Source organism: Aedes aegypti, chromosome 3 (genome assembly GCF_002204515.2).
Source record: "Aedes aegypti strain LVP_AGWG chromosome 3, AaegL5.0 Primary Assembly, whole genome shotgun sequence".
NCBI lineage: Eukaryota > Metazoa > Arthropoda > Insecta > Diptera > Culicidae > Aedes > Aedes aegypti.
In genome coordinates this window covers 312,591,299-312,612,371 of record NC_035109.1, presented here as the reverse complement: position 1 = coordinate 312,612,371, position 21,073 = coordinate 312,591,299, and the positions used below count along the sequence as shown (strand labels likewise).

The 21,073-nt window shown below is 41.9% G+C and overlaps 1 protein-coding gene across 4 annotated transcripts in view; it reads left to right on the top strand.

Moving 5' to 3' along the window:
• Positions 1 to 17,912, top strand: part of LOC5569787 (eukaryotic translation initiation factor 4 gamma 2) — an 88,187-nt gene extending 70,275 nt beyond the window's left edge. For all 4 annotated transcript variants that reach the window (XM_021849914.1, XM_021849915.1, XM_021849916.1 and 1 more), the window contains 4 exons: positions 1,956 to 3,522; positions 9,928 to 11,845; positions 11,916 to 12,081; positions 15,751 to 17,912. In XM_021849914.1, the coding sequence (XP_021705606.1) occupies positions 2,777 to 3,522; positions 9,928 to 11,845; positions 11,916 to 12,081; positions 15,751 to 15,935 (3,015 nt within the window). In that variant the 5' untranslated portion in view covers positions 1,956 to 2,776 and the 3' untranslated portion in view covers positions 15,936 to 17,912. The remainder of the gene's footprint in view (positions 1 to 1,955; positions 3,523 to 9,927; positions 11,846 to 11,915; positions 12,082 to 15,750) is intronic.
• Positions 17,913 to 21,073: the final 3,161 nt, after the last annotated feature.

Here is a 21,073-nt window from a genome sequence, read left to right as displayed (position 1 = left end):
TGTAGTGAAAAACTTTAGTGTTGTACTGTTTATTTGTGAACAACGCCTAAATTACGAATGTTTTCTTTTATACACTTTGTTGACATCTCAGAATTCCTATCGGAATCTGGCATCTTCAGCAGAGTTCCAAATCCCAAAGGAATCTGAGAATTTCTATCGGAATCTAATAACTCTCAAAAGTCTCAGAATACCTATCCGAATTTTCAGCATTTTCATCTAGATCTCAGAATAGCTTTGAAATAACACCAGAGCTGCTACCATAATTTCCACCAAAATCACACAATTCCTTCCGGAATTGCGACCGTTGTACATTGAAATCATTGAACCCTTGCCAGAATTATCTAAATCTCAGAGTATCGTTAGGATAAAACCAGAAATCCTGCTTGAATTTCTACTGAAGTCCCATAATTCTTTCGGAATTGTAATCGAGATCCTTGAACGTTGTCTATTGTAATTCCTTAGTAGAATCTAAAATTTAATCTCAATTCAAAGATTCTTACACCATCCCAGGATTCCTGAAATTCCAATATACCTATCGAAACTCTAGCACTCACTTCAAAAATTGGAATCTCCAATCATAACACTAAACTGAAGTTTCCATTATGGTCTCAGAATTACAGAACTCGCATTGAAGGAATCCGGAATTCCCATAGGAATTCCTGGATTTCCGTTGAAACCTCAAAATGCCTAATTTAATCCATAAACTGTCACCGAAATCCCAGATTTCATCCACAAAAAATTCGGAATATCAAAAAGAAGATTTATCTGTCGAATGGTTTTTGCAGAAATGAATCCGGACCACTTATGATCAACATTCATCCGAATCCCAGCATTTTCATTCAAATCTAAAAGTATCGTTAGGATAAAATCTGAACTCCAGCTGGAATTCCCACCAATGTCCCATAATTCCGTCGGAATTGCAATCGAGAACCTGATCGTTGTACATTGTAATGCCTGAAACCTCTAAGGACTCAAAATTCAATTTTAATTAAATGATTCTTTTCTTACACAATCGCAGGATTTCCGGAATTCTAATATGCCTATCGAAGCTATAGCATTATTATTGCAATTTTCGATCGCGAATCACAAAAATCTCAAGTATTTCGACTAGAACCACACAACTGGCATTAAAAACCCAGTTTTTATTTCAGTTTCCAAAAATTCCCACCGAAATGCCTAAGCCACTTCTCCACAGATTCTTCAGGATTTTTATTTCCGTATTATGTCTTCTATGAACTCTTATCTAGAGATAATTTCAGGAATCTATTCCGACACGTATACAAAAATAAATCGAGAAATTACCTAATAAATTCCTCCAGCATTTCTCTCAGGGGTTCGGCTAAAAATTGTGGATTGCTCTGAAAATTAGAATAGATATTCTTAGGGTTTATTCACATATTTCATAACGCTAAAAATGGCCATTTTCGACACCCACCCACTCCCTCATAACGCTTTTTGTATGAATATTCTACAAATTTTGTATGAGCCTTAACATCTTGTGGACACCCACCCACCCCCTTTAGCCTTATGAAATTCGTGAACCAGCCCTTATTTTAATCCATGAAGAAATTCCTCAATGGATTATTCTCCAGTTTTCTCGTTTTCTTCAGTTGTTACTCCAGGAGATCTACAAGAAATTTTCAGGCTGAACTATTCCAGATTATGTGCAAAAATCGTCGATGTGTTCAAGAATTCCTTCTGAACTTCCTACGCCGATCTGTTACAGTAAACCTTCAAGCTATTTACACAAGTATACAATAAAAAATAATCCAAAGCTTTTATCAGAAATTGCTCAAGCAATTTCTCTACGGATTATTCCGGCTAATACTCCATTGTAAAGAATTCGTCCAGAATTTCACCATGAAGTTCACCAATTAACAGATTAATTAGTTTTAAGCAACTTAAAGTAACTTTCAATCTATTCTAAAACATTTTTTTCTTTCTTCTCCTTACAGGCTTTGTGTAGACCCCAATCAAAATCTGCACCAGCAAGTGTGTTTGAACGTTCGCGACTTTCGTGAGTTCAATACAAACCCGCATCCCCATCGGTACTAGTGCTCGCTCCCGCCTCCGAGTGCGAGTAGATTACTCGTCCAGTGCCTCAGTGCCCGAGCTATTTAATCCCCCGGCGCGCACTAAGTTCGCGAGTGCTCTCTCCCTCTGTGTGTGTGCGTGTGTTTGTACGTGTGCGCGCGCGCGTGTTCCTAGTGCGAGAGAGGAGGGAACCAGGAGGAGGAATTGCCAGGAATTTCGGGTACTCGAACCCGAAACCGCCGTTAGGATTCATCGTTCAACGTATCACCAGTCCTCCTCCTACGAACCAATTCGCAAGCAGCCACCGAAGGCCGCCTACCGCTACCAGCCAGTTGACGTTTCTTTCGGCACCATTCCGGCTACAATTGAAAAGATAGCGGTTCCGTCGTCGGTCGGGTTGCGGAGCACATATCCTGCTGCTGGTTCGTTGCCAACCTCCAAGACGGAAGACCCCAGGCAAACGGGGACAGAGTCTCGTGCCACGGGGAGGGAAAATCAAATCCCCCCCGCTAGCCGACGCTGGGTCCCTCCATCACTGAGACCGCAACATGGACTCACCGAAGAGGCCAGAGTTGATTCGATCTTTCGAAAAGTACGCGGTATTCTGAACAAGCTAACCCCAGAAAAGTTCCAAAAACTTAGTGATGACCTGCTGAAGCTAGATCTGAACTCGTCCAAGATACTGAACGGTGTTATCCTGCTGATATTCGACAAAGCCTTAGATGAACCCAAGTACTCGTCTATGTACGCACAGCTGTGCAAACGCATCGAGAAAGAACTAGAGATCGACATTGACAACACCAAATCGAACACCTTCCTGCAAATTCTGCTGAACGTTTGCCGCGACAAGTTTGAGAACCGGGTGCAGTATAGTGAGAAGATCATCAATTCGGAACTCGCCCTCACAGATGATCTGGAGGAAAAGAAAAATGTGGCCAAACAGAAGATATTGGGCAATGTTAAGTTCATCGGCGAGCTGTATAAGCTCGACATGCTCGGCGAGCCACATCTGCACAAGATGTTGCGCTCGCTCATTACCAGCAAGTCCAGCGCGTCGACGGAGAAAAACTGCGAGGACATGGAATGCTTGGCACAACTCATCAAGACCTGCGGAAAGAATCTGGATACAGAGCTGGGAAAACAGCTGATGGATCAGTACTTTGACCGGATGGAACAGTACTCCCTGTCGAGCAAATATCCGCCTCGTATCCGGTTTCTGTTGCGCGATCTGATCGAACTGCGCAATAACAACTGGACACCACGGAAGGTGGCCCGCGTTGAAGGACCGGCTCCAATCCAGGAGCTCACCAACGAGGACGACCTGGTGCTGCGGCCGTCGTTTGGCATGCGGGGCCGCGACTATCGCAACCAGGGCGACCGGGGCAACGAACGGGACTGGATCACCAAGCTGACGCTGAACCCGTTGAACTTCAACGACAGCTTCAACCTGCTGAGCGTGTCGAGCCCGACGCCCCTGATACCACCAACGTGAGTACACTGAATACGTAATCTCTATGGGTGATTATTTGTTTGATTGGGTCAAAACAAGGAACAAATGAAAATTAGCCTTCCTTTGTTCCTATCAAAAAGTTACAAATAAGGATCGATCCGAAAATTTAAACAGCTCGATTTCAGTTCTTTCAAGGCTAAATAAAAGGCACACGTGTCTAGTTTCATATACTTTCCGGGAGATCCGGCTCTAACTTCCGTGGCCAGAGGGAACACAGAAAATCTGGAAAAAGTCCCTTTGAAGACCCAAATTTTGACAACCTGTAATTTCGTAACCAATCAAATAATCTGAAACGATCATTCATGGTCGAATATGTATTGGCGGGACTATGATTATAATTATTTATATCATGTCCACATTCATACCCGGTTCTGGAAACCCGACACATCCGAAAAGTAAGATTCCATAATATACATAGTTTGCGTATGTAGGTTAATTCACATCGGAACGATTGTGTGCCAAAAAAAAGACCAGAATAGCCGTTTATTCATCTTTTTACAAAAGACATCCCAACATGAAAGATATATCTTTGTTATAACAAAGATTTTGGCGTCATCATTTGTTTTCGGGATATGAACCTAACAGGGCTGACAGTAGATCTCTTGTTCCTAAATAGTCTCTATGTTTAACCCGTATAGGCCTGAGTGAAAGCAAAAGTACTAAAACACTCACCGCTCAGCATATTCTTAGCGGATTCAAATAGATTTTTTGTCAGTTTACTGGCCCACATATTTAGTCTCTAGAAGTGGCCAGAGGAACTCGGAAATATTCCTGTGGCCGGAGTTATTCCGGTGGGTCACTGGGTCACTGGTCGGGTAAAAAAGGGCTTTTTTTTGGGACATGCCAAGTTACCTTTATTTATTTGCAATGACAATCATTTTAATTTGCATAAATCATTACGATCTAATATTCAACATTATAAATGAAGAGTTTTGGACCATTTAAAATATATCGGATGCGGCCATTCGGACGTAATGCCCGGAAGAACCGACTATAAATTTGTTGTATACTAAACCATTTCAATTCTCGAAAAGTAGAAATCAAACACAATTGTGCACTAAACTGCGTTCCCATAAGCTTGACACATATGTTCAGATACAAATTGGCTATTTTGTCGTAAGTTTGAGGCGTCCCGGGACCCGAAAATGTTCATTTGTAGGATCAATCAGATGCAAAACTCATAGTTACCCAATTCAATCGCTTCTCAAAAGGTTTACACTGATGCAATTTTCTTAAAAATCTGTCATATAGTAGCCACATTATGGCCGATTCCGGAAATTATCTGTGACATGAAATGTGTCTACCTCTAGGGGCACAAATGCATAGTACCCTTATCACTCGACCTGACCCAGTGACCTACCGGAATAACTCTGGCTACAGGAATATTTCCGCGTTCCTCTGTCCGGTTCTAGAAACTAGATATGTGTGCCAGTATACTGACAAAAAATCATTTGAATCCATTAAGAATTCGCTGAATGGTGAGGATTTCAAAAATTTTGCTTTCATCCAGGCCTATACGGATTAATGGAAATTCCCTGAATACTCTTCTTTAGGGTGAAACATGTCGGAATCCAAACATGGCTGTCACAATGGCCGGCTTGTGCCCCTACTCACGATTTCAAAGCCACTAATCTGCAGAAATAAAGAAGTTACGCAGTCGATCTTATTTTAAACTTTTTGCTAGTGCTAAAATAGAAATTGCACTGTCGTTTGACGCTTCTTTCGCGAGATTTGTGCCTCCAAAGTTTTGATACCATATTGAGTTTGGATTCCAAGCTGTTTCACCTTAGCAAAATGTCTCAGGTCACTTTTTTCCCTCCCTGTAGTGAGTAGGTACTTGTGTAAATTCTTGAGACTCCAGAGATTTTACGATACTATTTCATATTTTCTACAGGAATTCCATTCTATGGCCTCAAATTATCGAATGAACGAAAATAACTGTTTGAAAATGCAAATCCAATCATTGCTCATTATTCTGATGACAAAATTGCATTTTTAGATTTTTTGATCAAGCCAGATGTGCGGTTACGAGTCGCTATTGATTCTTTAACAGTTTTTTTTTTTGAGGAATACATTCAGAGAATCTTTCAGGGATTCCTGAATTCAGCAATTCTTCCAGGAATTCGTCCTGAAATTCCACAAATGATTTCACAAGCTCTGCTTTGACAAATTCATTCAGATTTTGCTCTAAGAAATTCTACATGCAGTCCAAGGTTGATACCTCCCCTCCAGTAATTTCTACAGATATTGGGATGCTGTTTTTTCTAGAACTCAAACACATCTGCATATTTGTTTCAAAGAACTCCATGGAGAATTATTGTAGGCCAGAAAAAAGTTTTTTACATATTATTCCAGGATTCTTCCAGGGGTTGTTCTATGAATTTCTCCTTGAACTATTCCACGAAGTCTGTTAGTAATTCTTTCATTAATTCCTCAACAAATTCGACCAGTTTTTCCTCAAAAGATTCTCCACAGATTGCTCTAAACATTTTTTACAGTATTTTACCCATTCCTCTGTTGGTTGCATTTTCCTCAATTAAATAGTTCATAAATTCTTGCAAAGTCAATTAAGGTTGTCACACCAGAAAATGCCACAGCTATTTTTCATGCAATTTCTCCAGAAAATACTGCTGGAAACGGTTTCGTTCATTCGTTTCTTCGTAAATCTTAGCCTAATTTCTCTCCTGCAATATTATATCGTGTATGTCATCAGAACTTTCATCTGCGTTAAATTTAGGATTTTCTTCAGAATGAACCGTCAGGACTTCTAACAATTTCTGAAAACGTTCGTTGGAAATTCCTTGGAGAAATTATTCGAGACACTCAACGCAATTCTGGACGAAAATTTTAGAGGCACTCCTAAAATAATATTCGATAGATTTTATGGAGGAATTTCTGAAAGTATCATTAGAGGAATTGCTTAGTAAACTGATGAATAGGTTCTTGACGAACTTGAAAAAAAACATAGGATGAATTTCGGACGTGCTAAGGACTTCCCTGTGAAATTTGTGTAAGAGTTTTAGGATGAATTACTAAACGATTCTTCGAAGAAATTTGTGGACAAATAACTTTAACGCCGTCTATAAATTACGTAACGCACTAGAAGGATAGGGAGGGGACTCAAGCGTTTCGGCTCATACAATGATTTGAATGTTTTCACACAAAAAGCGTTGCGAGGGGGGGGGGGGTCAAACATTGTCAATTTTAACGTTACGTAAAAGAAGACGCTACCTTTTGTAATTTCTAAAAGAAGAAATCCTGGTTAAATGCTTGAAGGAATTCTCACTGATTATCTTGAAGGAACTTCTTGGGAAGTCCATGAAGCAATGACTGTTTTAACAGCTAAAGGAATTTTCGGAGTGACGCCTGAAGAAAATTTTCAGTAAAAATCTTAATTACGTCTGGTCGAATTGCTTCAGAAAATCTTGTAAGAAAAACCTAGACCTAATAATAGGCGTTTTGTCACTATTTCGGTTCGTGGCCGCATCTCTCCATCCTCGGTTCTGCCCCACGCTCGCCAAATCAATACGCACTTGATCCGCCCACCTAGCTCGCTGCGCTCCAAACCTTCTTGTACCAACCGAATCCGACGAACACCATCTTTGCAGGGTTGCTGTCCGGCATTCTTGCAACATGCCCTGCTTATCGTATCCTTGCAGCTTTGGCCACCTTCTGGATACTGGGTTCGCCGTAGAGTTGGGCGAGCTCGTGATTCATCCTTCGCCGCCACATACCGACTACCGGCCTTATGAGCGTTTTGTACATGGTACATTTGGTGCGAGTGTGAATCTTTTTTGACCGCAACTTCTTGTGAAGGCCATAGTAGGCCCGACTTCCACTGAAGATGCGCCTCCGTATTTCACGGCTAACGTTATTGTCAGGCGTCAGCAAGGATCCAAGGTAAACGAACTCGTCGACAACCTCGAACGTACCCCGTCTATCGTAACACTGCTATAACACCTTCTAGTGCAATATTGAACAACAGGCACGAAAGTCCATCACCTTGTCGTAGTCCCCGGCGGGATCCAAACGAACTGAAATGTTCGCCTGAAACCTTCACACAATCTTGCACACCTTCCTTCGCTCTTATCAGTCTCGTGAGCTTCCCGGAAAAGCTGTTCTCGTCCATGATTTTCCATTGCTCTAAGCGGTCGATACTATCGTATGCCGTCTTGAAATCGATGAAAAGATGATGCGTTGGAATCTGGTATTCACGACATTTCTGGAGGATTTGCCGTATAGTAAAGATCTGGTCCGTTGTCGATCGGCCGTCAAGCCAGCTTCCTTGATAACTTCCCACGAGCTCGTTTACTACAGGTGATAGACGACGGAAGATGATCTGGGATAATACTTTGTAGGCCGCATTTAGAATGGTGATCCCTCGAAAGTTCTCACAATCTAACTTGTCGCCTTTCTTGTAGATGGGCATAGTACCCCTTCCTTCCACTCCTTCGGTGGCTGTTCTGTTTCCCAGATTGTATCTATCAGCCGGTGCAGACAAATGGCCAGCCACTCCGGGCCCATCTTTATGAGTTCAGCTTCGATACCATCCTTACCAGCAGCTTTATTGTTCTTGAGCTGGTAAATGGCATACTCAACCTCCCTCGAAGTGGGGGCTGGTTGGTTTCCATCGCCCGAAGCACTGACGAAGGCATTTCTTTCGTTGTCCCGTCCTTCATTGCCTGTGCTCTCAGCGCCATTCAGGTGTTCGTCGAAGTGCTGCTTCCACCTTTCGAGCACCTCACGCTCGTCCGTCGAAATGCTTCCATTCTTATCCCTGCACATCTCGGCTCGCTGAGCTTCTGATAGAACTTACGCGTTTCTTGAGACCGGCACAGCTGTTCCATCTCCTCGCACTCCGTTTCCTCCACGTGGTGTTTTTTCTTCCGACGGAGGTGGGTCTGCTGTTTCCGTTTCCGTCTATAACGTTCCACGTTCTGCCGGGTCCCTTGTTGCAGCATGACTACCCGCGCTGCATTCTTCTCCTTCAGAATTTGCCTACATTCCTCGTCGAACCAATCGTTCCGTCGACTCCGTCCCACGTACCCGACGTTGCTCTCAGCTGCATCGTTGATGGCTGCTTTCACTGTTCTCCAGCAGTCCTCAAGAGGGGCTTCATCCAGCTCACCCTCTTCCGGTAATGCAGCCTCGAGGCGCTGCGCGTATGAATGAGGCTGCGACATCCGGTTGCTTAAGCCATTCTAGGTCATACCAGGGCGGCCGTCGGTACCGTACGTAACGACGGAGAGTTTCGGGCGCAGTTTGAACCTCACCAGATAGTGATCAGAGTTGATGTTAGCGCCACGATAGGTCCTGACGTCGATAATGTCGGAGTGCCGTCCATCAATCAGAACGTGGTCGATTTGTTATTCTGTCTGCTGTGGTGATCTGGGTTCGCACCACCGATCCCTTCCAACACACTTCCTGCAACGCTACGATGCCGAATCCACGGTCCTTCCCTAGATTTTCGGAGGACCATTCCCCCTAAATGTTCGGAGGACCTTAGTGCGCAGTTTAGCTTAGAGTCCTTCTCTGGCCGCCCCTGACTTGGGGAACAGACGCTGTTGTGAGCCGCTCCTAACATGGAGTACAGACGCTCCAGGTTTGCAGAAGCAAGAGCAAAAGCAAATCCCCCCTTCCCTGTCAGCATACGACCAAAGTTCCCACCGGGGGTCACACCCGATCTTAAGTAAGCTTACTCGTACCCCGAGGAGGTAGGGATTGGAGTTGCTGGTCAAGAGGCTAAGCACCGCACAGAGAGGTCTATTTTATTCCTTAAGGTACGCGAGGTACCAATTTCTTAGAACAGATTGTTGATCATTTTGGAATGGAAATCTTATTTTAAATGGACAAATACAGGGTACAATGGAAAGTTCCTTGTTGAATGTTCCGGGATTGAAAACGCACATGATTCTTCATAGTTCACTTGATTACCAATTCAACCATATACGACCGGTTCAGATTAGTTGATTGATTAAGAAATTACAGGTCGTCGAAGTTATTACAGGTCGCCTTTTTCCAGATGTAGCAGATTACCGGTGGTCGAAGAGACCAAATTCGGGTCTCCCAGAGGGTTTCTGAAACTAGACATGTGGGTCTTCTCATTTAAGCCCAATAGAACTGAAAGCAATCAATACACTGATTTTTGCGAACTGTTTGAATTTCCGAGTCAACCCTTAGTCTTAATTTGTAACTTTTTATTGGAGCTTCCCAAGGGGACACTCAATATGTAATTCTGTTTCCGCAAACATTAAAGTCTTCCAGAAAAAATATTGTAGCAAAATTTCAAACTCATGGGTTATTTCAATCTAAATTTTGGAATGGCCGAAAAAGACCCAAATTCCATACTAAGGTTAATAAACGTTTCTATTCTCCCCATCTAGGTATTCACCGTCGTCGAATGGCTACGGCAACCGTGACCACCGCGATAATGGTGGCAGTGGAGGTAGCGGCGGCGGTGGTGGCAACTATCGCATGCACAACAACCGCAACGGTGGTGGACCGAACCACCATCAGCATAACAACTATCACAGCAATGGCAACGGCGGAGGTGGCAACATGCGCTACAACAAGCACAACAACCACCACGGCGGCGGCGGTGGCGGAGGCGGTGGCCGAGATGGTCAGAACCATCACCACCAGAACCGGGATGGACCGAATGCTCACAATTCGTCCTACTCGAACCGAGGCGACGGTATGATGAACAGCAAGGACCTGGCGCCCCGCTTCAAGCGCAATCTGATGACACCGCAGAACCCGGTTGAGGATCTGCAGATGCGCCCGACGCCGAACAGTCTGCTGTTCAAGACCCAGAACATGAACATGAAGACGCAGCTGCCAATTTCCCAGACACCGTCGTCGCAATCCGGCAAGGGAAGTGGCTACAGTGCACCACTTGGCGATTTCCCATCGCCTCTGACCACTCGCACGCTGCTCAGTGAACAACGAGCAGCTGCCACCGCTGGCAATAGTGCCTTTGGGGCAAACGCCACCGGTAACGGCTCATTCGCGTCATCTGCCAGCTTCGGACCTGGACTAGGAAGCAGCTCATCTGCAGGAGGACCCAACGGAACTGGTCTTGGCTCAACGGGATCAGCTGGTCAGCAGAACGCTTCCAACAACTCCAGTCCCAGCCAACAGAATCCCTTGGCTCGGAACAACCAACAGAACCTGTTGAATGGAAAATCTCAATCGAATCAACCTGCTGCTTCGGCTCCCATCACGCCCATCAACAACATCCTGCAGAAGGATCAGGTGATCATCAAACAGGCTGCCGTCGAAAAGGCCGAAAAGAAGAACAAGAAGGACAAAGGCCCCAACAAGGAGGAATTCATGAAGAAGGTCTCCGCATTCGCTTCCGACGTGTTGGTGGACAATCTCCAGAAACAAATCGACGAGGACAAGCAGAAGAAGTCCCAGGACAAGGCAATCGTAGAGAACGGTGCCGTCAAAGAAGTAGTCGTCGAAGTTGTTGATCAGACCACCCCAGTCAACCCGGACACCGTCAACGAAGCGGATCTCAGCGAAGAAAAGTCCGAAGACAGTGACAAATCGTCCTCGGAGAAGGCGGATGTCGGATCGGAAACCGAAAAGCCCGAAGAACCAGAACAACCCAAACAGGACGAACGCTCGCTGATGGACGAACTGGTGCACGAGTTCGCCGAGCTTAAGATCCCGGAAAAGTTCATGCGCGACTCGATCGGCAAGATCGTCAGCGAAATTCTGGACAAGTCGGATGCATTCCACGAGAAGATGATTGCGTTCCTGCAGCGATTGCGCAAGGAGAACAAGCTCTCGAACGGAGCGATGCTAGAATCGTTCAAGGCGCTGGTCAACTCGATGAACGAAAAGGAGAAGACCATCCCCAAGATCACCACCATCGTGGCGTCGCTGCTATCGCGGGCAGTGTCCGTGCGTCTCTGCAAGCTGTCCGACATTTCCAACTACACCGACAACGGCCAGCACTATCCGCTGTTCCTGCTGGTGCTGCAGCAGCTGCACAAACAGCTCGGCAAGCAGCCCCTGCAGGAAATGTTCCAACAGAGCAAGGTGAACCTGATGACCAGCCTGCCCGAAAGCGACCGCACCAAGGACCGCATGGCGGAGATCCTGGAGGATCGCAACCTGAGCTTCCTGTATCCGCTGCTGCGAGTGCAGGCCGAACTGTGGAAGCAGATCCAGGCCGACGCCAACCCGCAGCAGTTCTACAAATGGATCAAGGAGAACGTGGAAGCCAGCTGCTATACGGATCCGGGATTCATCACCGCGGTCATGACCGTGCTGCTGAAGTACATCATGCAGGTTGGTGTTCGTGGTGACCCTAGAATCTAAAACAATATTGAACATAATTTATTTCTTCTATTCGCAACAGGAATCGTCCAAGTGTGCGGATGAGAAGCAGTCGGTGGAGAAGGAGAAGGAAATCCTGCGGAAGTACTGCCCGGTGCTGAACGCGTTCCTGAATGGCAACAACGATCTGCAGCTGGTTGCGATCTACGCCATGCAGGTCTACTGGTACAGCATCGATTTTCCCAAAGGTAGGTCAATGATTCGGATCGTTATCGTCCCGACGGACTGGGAAATGTTTACCTTCAAAGACCTTACTAAATAATTCATCGGTTATAAAGACGGGCAGTGGTCATTTTTCGGATCTTTCGTACTTATTGTGAGGATTCCAGCAGGAATCCCTTCAGAGAGTGTATAAGGAATTCTATCAAAATTTTCTCCAAGGATTACATCAAGAGCTTCTACAAGGGATTCTATCAGTAGTTCGTATTGGAATCATGCTTATTTTAGAAAATTAAACATGAGTTCGTCCAGGCATTCCATCAGGAGCACATCTAAAGATTCAATCATAAATACCACGAAGGAGGAGGTACCAGGAGTTCTTTCAAGGTTTTTATCAGGAGTCCCTCTAGGGATTCCATCGAAAATTCCTCTATAAATTCCATAAGAAGTCCCTCTAGGGATTCCATCGGAATTTCCTTTACGGATTCCATCAAGAGTTTTTCTGAGGATTTCATCAGGTGTTCTTCTAGGGATTCCCTCAGAAATTCCTTCAGGGATTCCATCTGGAATTCCTCCAGAGATTCCACCAGAAGTTCCTTCAAGGATTGTACCTGGAACTCATCTAGGGTTTCCATCAGGAGATCCTCTAGCAGTTCCATCACAAGTTTCTCCAGATTTCAGCAGGAGTTATTTCAGAGATTCCACCTAGGATTCCTCCATGGATTCAATCAGGAGTTCTTATAGAGATTCTTTCAGGAGTAATCTTAGAGCTTTTATCAGTGTTTTTCTGGGGATTTCATCAGGAGATCCTCGGGTTTCCATCAAGAGTTTCTTCTGAGATTTCACGTGGAATTCCTCAAGAGATTCTATCAGGAGTTCCTCTATAGATTTCTCGAGAAGTTCCGTCAATATTTCTTCTAGGAATATCATAAGGTGTTCCTCTAGGGATTCCATCAGAAATCTTATCAGGAATCCCTCCAAAGATTTCATCAGGTGCTCCTAAAGGGATTCCATCAGGCGTTCATCTATGGATTCCATCAGGAGTCTCGGGATCTCGGGATTTCATCAGGAATTCCTCCAATGATTCCATCAGGAGTACCCTCGTCAATATCTTAAGGAATTCCTCCAAGGATTTCATCAGGAGTTCCTCCAGGGATTTCATCAAGAGTTTTTTCTGAGATTTCATCTGGAATTTCTCAAGAGATTATATCAGGAGTTCCTCTAGATTATGTACCAGGAGTTCCTCGAGGATTTCCATCGATATTTCTTCTAGGAAAATCACAAGGAGTTCCTCGAGGGATTCTGTCATCAGGAATCTATTCAGGAATTCCTCCAGGGATTTCATCAAGAGTTGCTATTGGGATTTCATCAAGAGTTGCTATTGGGATTCCATCAGGAGTTCGTCTAGAGACTCCATCAGAAGTTCCTTCAGAGATTGCACCTGGGATTCCGCCATGATGAACTCCAATGATTCCATAATGAATTTTCTATAGGATTTGACCACAATTCCCTATAAAGATCAGTGTTGTGAAAAACTCAATTTCTCACAACTCACGCTTGAGATTTTTCATGCGTGAGTTGTCAATCATGCAACTCAGCAGTCAAAAAATCATGGATGAGTTGGCTCACCTTTTTAACTCATTGTCTCGTATTTCCACAGTTTACTCAGACACGGCAATATTTTCTTGTTAATCTGGTAAAATTATGTTAATCCTTTATAACGTAAACAACAACATTCGGGTTTCACGAGTTTTTGCCGGGTTTTGCGACTGAATAATTTTTTACGGTTTGAGTTGATTTTGCATCAAAATCTCAAGCGTGAGATTTGCGGATTAGATCTCTAATGAGTTTGCTCTCACGGGAGAGCGTATTGATTGAGATTTTGAGTGTGAGTCTATCAACACTGATAAAGATTCCACTAAACATTCCTTCAGAGAATTCACCAGTATTTTATTTCACCTGTAATTTTTCGCGAGAGAAGTTTTCTAAGGATTTTCCCAATGAGTTCTTCTAGAGTTAACCCTCTAATACCCAAATTTTTATTTTCGATCTAAATATCATTTTTCGTTATCTAAAATCGTTCTAATCACGTTTTGAGCAATGATTTATTTTTATTTGCAAATTTATGAGTTTTAGTTTTTGATTTTTATAATTTTTATTTTTGAACATCCCTATTTTTTTTCATTTTTAGGATTTCCCTTCAGGGTTATCAGAAATTCCTTCAGGGAATTAACTGATATTTACTATGAGGATTAAACACAACTTTTTTCTGAATGCTTTCAAGTCGTATCCCCAAAGAAAACTGGAAGATTTTTTTTTTGGAAAATTTCTGAAAAATCCATGGAGCTTTTACTTGAAAAATCTATGGAGGAATCACCAAAGAAATCACTGCAGAAATTCCCAGAGAATTACCTGGAGAAATTCCTTAATATATTTCTGGAAGCATTTTTAAAGCAATCCTTGAATGAGATCCCAAAAAAATCTCTAAGGTAATTGGTGGATTCCTTGGAAAAATACTTTAATAAACACTGGAAGGAATTGATGGATACATTCCTTTACGAATCCTTGGAGAAATTTATTGCAGATTGTTGAGGTAATTCCTGAAGAAATCCCTGGACGAATGCCTCGTGGGGTCCCTTCAGAGATACTAGGAACAATCTTTGAAGGAAACACTGAAGGAATTTATAAAAGAATTTATTGAAGATTCTCCTGAAGAACACTAAGAACTAGAGGATAACATGGGGGAACCTCTCATAAAATTGCAAGCGGAATCCAACAAATTTCTAGTGAAATCCTTTGAGAAATTCTTGATGGAATTCCTGGAGGAGCTCTTTGATTAATCCTTTGAAAGTTCTGGGTTTAATCATTGAGAGCTTTGGCTATGCTTTATGGAGATAGACAGTAGACTCCCTGCCCACATGATATTTGGCAAATTCTTTCCAAGGTTTATAGTGAAGATCATTGAATTCTTTGTTGAATTCTAGGTTTATAGATAGGTTTATAGGTCTAGCCATTTTCTTACCCGTTTCTAGACAGTTTTCTTTTATGGAATCATTGGTAAATTTTTAGTGGCTACTTGACAATATCCATGGTATCCAGTACCTAGGACCTGTGAGGATCAGCTTCTTCATGATATTTTATGGAGGTTCTTGTCGAATGCTTTGTGAGATTCTAGTCAGACTCCTTCCAAGGTCCATAGTGTGTACATCTATGATGATCCTTAGTGAGATCTTCGCTAGATTATTTTGTATATCTCCGACAGACCATAGATGGACCTTTGGTAAGCTCTTTCTTCGGTAGATTCTTGTTGACTCCTTGGTGGAAGTTGTTAGTTTTGGTCGAATTAGTTCTTCAAGGAATTCACACAAGAAATTTGTTATAAACACTGAATGGGATATGCAATTATGATGAAAACTCAGGTGGATTCCTAGAGAATTATTTCCGACAAGATCTTGGGTAATTTTTCCACAAGATTTCAGACGAGATGTGGGTTGGATTGTTGAAGAATTAATCTGGAAGTTTGAGTGGAGCTCACCAAGGTTTTCCATCAACAATCGCACAGGAATATGCAAAGCATTACCCCAGGCTTGCTTTAAAGATCTCGCAAGAAATCTCACCTTAGTCTAGAAAAACAGAGTCGTAGAGCGTAGCATATTAAATCCTAAATCTCACTTGTTTCCTCCTCTCTTCATTCCCAGGAGTCCTGCTGCGTTGGTTCTGCGACTTCTACGAGCTGAGCGTCATCGAGGAGGATGCCTTCCTGCGCTACAAGGAGGACGTCACCGACATGTACCCGGGCAAGGGTAAGGCCCTGTTCCAGGTCAACCAGTGGCTCACCTGGCTGGCCGAGGCCGAGGACGAAGACGAAGAGGACGAAGAGTAAGCGGGGAGAGCGGTGATGAAGCGCGAGTTGTTGGATGAAGCGATATATTTTTTTATTGACTGTATGTGTAAAAACCCCTTCTCAGATGTTTTAACAGCTAATTTTTGCGAACTGCAACAAGATTTATTTTTATACACATATAAACACCAAAACGATGTGATCGGTAAATCGATTGGATTCGTGGTAGAAATTTTGTTTCGTTTCTGTTCTTCCGATGATCAAACTATTATTGTGAAAATTTAATTGTGATCCTTAGTTAGAGCTTGGTTCGTGTTCGAGAGAGATTGTGTTGATTTGTTCGGTGTGTGGATGGGTTCAAAATGTGGGATATCTTAAATCAGTAATCACAGATGGTGTTCTTGTCCGAAAAGGACGGACTTTTAATTGATAGTTCAATTTATGCAGCAGCAGTAACTCAGTAAAAGGATAATAGCGGAATCACTATAATTTCCACTCTGAGCATTAGAAGAAAAGATTCCGCAAACTATGTAGTCTTGCGATGATATCAACCTTATTCCTAGAATGAAAGTGCAATTGGTGACGATATGTGTCCGAAATAGATTATTCACCCCCTAACTCCCCACAAGTACGAGTGTTTGTGACTGTTACAGTAGCGTTTAGTTTCTTTCCGTAGGCATTAACCACGCGTATTACAATAAATTATATTGTGACAGTAGTACAGTGTAATTAGTCATTTGATTTTTGTCTGCACCATTGAAGATTAACCGTTCGCTCTAGAGAAGCATTCACTCTTTCACCGCATAATGTATCATAAATAGAAAAAGGACAATTTACAATCGCCCCTTCCCACTAAAAGATACGGCCGCCTAATTTTTCCAAAAGGGCTTTAGGCCTAAGTCTAACTGCATACTGCAAATATTAAATATATTACACAAGTAGAGTTAATAGTTCAAAGCAAAACTTATCACACTCGTGTCAATAGACGAATCCATGGCAGCTGGGTAGCGTCACGGATGACCTTAAACACACACAGACATTCACGGGCAAACGTGCTGATCCTAGGATTCTAGGTGAATTCACTGAACAAAAGTCTTCTTTGCCAGAGGGCGCATCAGATCACCCCCAAAACTGCATACTCTCTCATTCTCGATCAGCGATGGAGAGTTTGCTGCTAAAAAAGAAGACTGATTCGGACGGAAAAAAGAAATCCTTTCGTCCGGAAAACAAAACGCCGTTGAAGAACCCAAAGCGAAGGTGAAGAATACGTAGCACGTAGGTAGTTTAAAAGTATGGATATCTAGCTAATTAACTAAATGGAATTTACTTCCCCAATCTACCCGGAAACCCCCAATTAACACAGCAAAATCGTCAGATAAGCGCACGCCTTCCTAGAACAAACCCCAAAAACAACGCCAGAACCATGCCCTCCCCATCTTCCCAAATAAAATAACTCAAAGCCTTTCGTTTCTGATCTCCAATCGATCCAACACATCCACCGTTCATCCCTTTTGCAAATGGACACATTAAAACAAAATCGTTACAAATCCTTGTGATTTCATGCAATACAAAGCTGCAGTACACTGTTAGAAAGGAATATCAAATGAAACAGAACAGTAATTTTAATTTAGTGTCATTACTACAAAAAAAAAACACAAGTTAAAGAGGGAGGAAATTCGAATTGCACCGCCTAATAACCTATCGTCGGAAAACGAAGACAAAACACAAAACTGCTGCTAAAAAAACAGAAAACAGGTGAAACCATTTGAGGTGCGATCGTTTAAATCATCCCTAAAAGCAATCGTGCTAGAGTCGAACATAAAATTGTCCATTTATAGGTACGATTGAATTGAAAAGATTAAAGTTGAGACTCAGAAAAGCGAGTGATTAGTAGTGAAAAATCGACTTGGGACGGACCACAATTGTGTCACAAAAAGCAACCACTCAGAATGAAAATGAATTAACCCAAAGGGGCAAACCCAATAATGGCAGAATGAGCAAAATTAAGCGAAAAGCAAAGAAAAAAAAGGAATCCGCAATGAGACACTACGGACAGATACATTCGAATGAGAAACTAATAAAACAGCAGAAGAATAAAAAAATGAGAAAATGTAAAAAAAAGATGAAAAAACTATGAAAAAATCATAACAAAAAAAACACAAATAAAAACCTCCAAACCATAAGACAAATCTGTTACTGAATTGTAGAAACGTTGAGAAAAAAAAAACACTTGAACGTTTAGTGTTTTTCCTAAGCAATTCCAATAGTAATTTTGTTAGGTATCTTTTGTAAATTATTCTATGGTTTTCTTGACAACTACTGCAAGTTCTACCGAAAATCCGAGAATTTCTGTACGGATTTCGCAAGAGATTGTTAAATAATTGCATCCTGCAATCGTTCTACTTACTAGTGTTTCATCTAATCTTTTTACTAAGAATCCTCAATGTAATCCTCTAAAATTCCTATAGTAACTTCTCAAGAGATTTAATCAAAAATATCTCCAGATATGCGCTTAGTGGTTGTGCTTATTCTGCGCGGCGTGTGAGGTGACATGAGTCGAATTAGGTGACAATTGTCGACTCGCTCCCATTTGATTAACCCCTCTACCGGCAGCTTCATTTTTTACCGCAATATGAATATTCAAATCGTTATAACTTTTTTGTTTTTCAATATTTTTGCACCATTTTTTCACAAGCTCTCAAAAAACTCTTCTTGTTTTAGGCTTTGTGTCGAAATTGATCATTGGTCATCTGGTTTTGAAGATATTCCAAAATTCCTTGCGGGACCGACACGTAACCAGAACCCCCCGTTAATTTCTCAGGCTACAGAATTTTAATCGTTTTCGGATATTCACTCTTCGGAACAATACATTAACGAGAGTTTGTTGTGAAAAAATGAAGCAATTCGGTGCAGCCGTCTTTAAATAATGAGCATTTAGGTTTCTGGAACCACGCTGGCCAAATAAAGATCTTATAAACTTCAAAAAACATCATATCGTAATATGCAGATATATCAAATAATGGTCATTGATTCGTATGATTTTTTTCAGAGTAGCTCCTTATTACCTGGCATTATATAGACCACATTTTATTTTTTTGATTAATTGACCAAAACCAAAATGACCGCCAAAGACATTTTACATGGGAAATGTCGGTCCCCCACGACTCACGCGACGCGCAGAATAAGCACGTCAATATTCAATCCAAAGATCAATAAAAATAGTTACGAAAACTCTTCCAAGGCTGGTAGAAGGTCTCTTTTAGAAACTGGTTCACTATTGACTATTTTCAACGAAAGGTATCTGAAGTCTCTATTTTAACCAAACTAGGTTCTAAGGTCCCTTAGCTTTCTATTCAGCTTGCTGTGAAGAAATACTGCTGGAGTGAACTTGTGATTTATCCACAGTTTTCTTTCTGCCTCCAGACATTCTTCTAGAGATTCCGGCTCCCAGAATTTGCTTCAGGAAATCTTTCAGCACTTCATTGATACTACCTCCAGTAATTTCAACAGTGATGACTCTGAAAAATTCCCCAGATGCTGCTTTAGGATTTCCTTCATATATTTTTCAACAAATTCTTCCACCGAATTCATCAGTTGTTACCTGTTGTTACTAATGGAGATCTTCCAAAGGTTCTTCTTAGAAAATACAGGCTATTCTAGAGTTTTGGATTTTTAACAAACCCTACAAAAATTCCAACGCTAAATTTTTAAGTTATTCTGCCAGGATTTTTTATATAAATTCCTTCAAAAATTCATCCCAGATTACTCCCAGCAATTGCACCAGAAACTTCACCAGGGATTGTGCGAGGAAACCTATTAAAAATCATGCAGGAATTTCTCTATAAAATCGATCAGGAAAGCCTCCATGAAGTTCTCGAATAAATTTACTAGTAAAATCTTGATCCTTCAAAAGTTTGTTAAAGTATCCACACCAGTTGTTTTAACAATTTATTTAGGAAATCCTCTAAGACTTCTTCAGGAGTCTAGGAATTCTTTTAGAGATCCTTGTAGGCGTATAACACAAATTTCATCGAGGTTACTTTGGAAATTTTCTTTAGAAACACCATTCGGAGTTTTTCAAAAATGTCTTCAATAGTTTTTGAAAAATTGTCTTGTCATTTCTTTGATAGATTGTCTCTAAACATGAGTAAATTTTTCAAAGAATTCCTCAAAGAACGTTAGGAGAAATCTCTGAAGTAATTCTTGAAGGAATCCTCAGAGAATGTTCTGGCTGAAATCCTGATCGACAGTTTTGGAAAAAATTCCAAGAAATCCCTGGGGGCATCTTTGGAGAAATTATTGGTTGGATTTTAAAACATGTGGGTTTATTCTACGAGTGGCGTGAGGTGACAATTGTAGGTGTCGTATAGCTAGCTATACTCGACTCGAGTGAAGTGACTCTTCATTTGATTTGCACGGCGAGTCACTTCACTGGAGTCGGGAATTGTCACCTCGCTATACGACACCGACAATTGTCACCTCACACCACTCGCAGAATTAACCCAATGTTGTAAACGGGAATTTGGCAGGATGTCCCTGGGAAATCGATGTAAGAATCGCTGGACAAAACCCTGGAGGGCTTAAGACTTTTTTTAAACATTTCTAAAATAATCATTTGAGGAATTTCTGTAGGTATATAAAATTATGTTTTTAGTGGAATTCCGTAGGAAGTTCGTGAAAAAATCATCAATTGAACACCCGAACAAATCTTCGGCACTCCATACATCGATGCAAACAGTTTATCCATAGGTATAATTCTATAATGCAGTGCACAACCCATTAAACTTTCAGCTTCATCGATTCGTTAAAACTCGAGATCTGCATCTGTAAAGTTTTGTTTGTGTCACCTTAAGTTTTCAGCGTAAACGGATGTTTGGCTCTTCAGATTTGTGCTCTTGAAAATTTGAGGTTTGGCTTCGATTTATCTTCACCTTAATAGGGTCCTATAGTGTTTAATGAAATCTTGTTTTTATTCAATAACACGAAAAAGCATGTTACTGCAGCTATTTTAGCAATTTTTCCCGCTCAAATAACGGCTACATCATATTTAAACTTCAATTTAAAAATTGGGTTCATAAATGAACCTTGACACTTGAGATCATGTTTGACGTTCGTTTAGTCGACAAAAACACCACAGGGGTTTTAGTTTTAGCACTGGGGTTGTTCCTATCTGACATTTT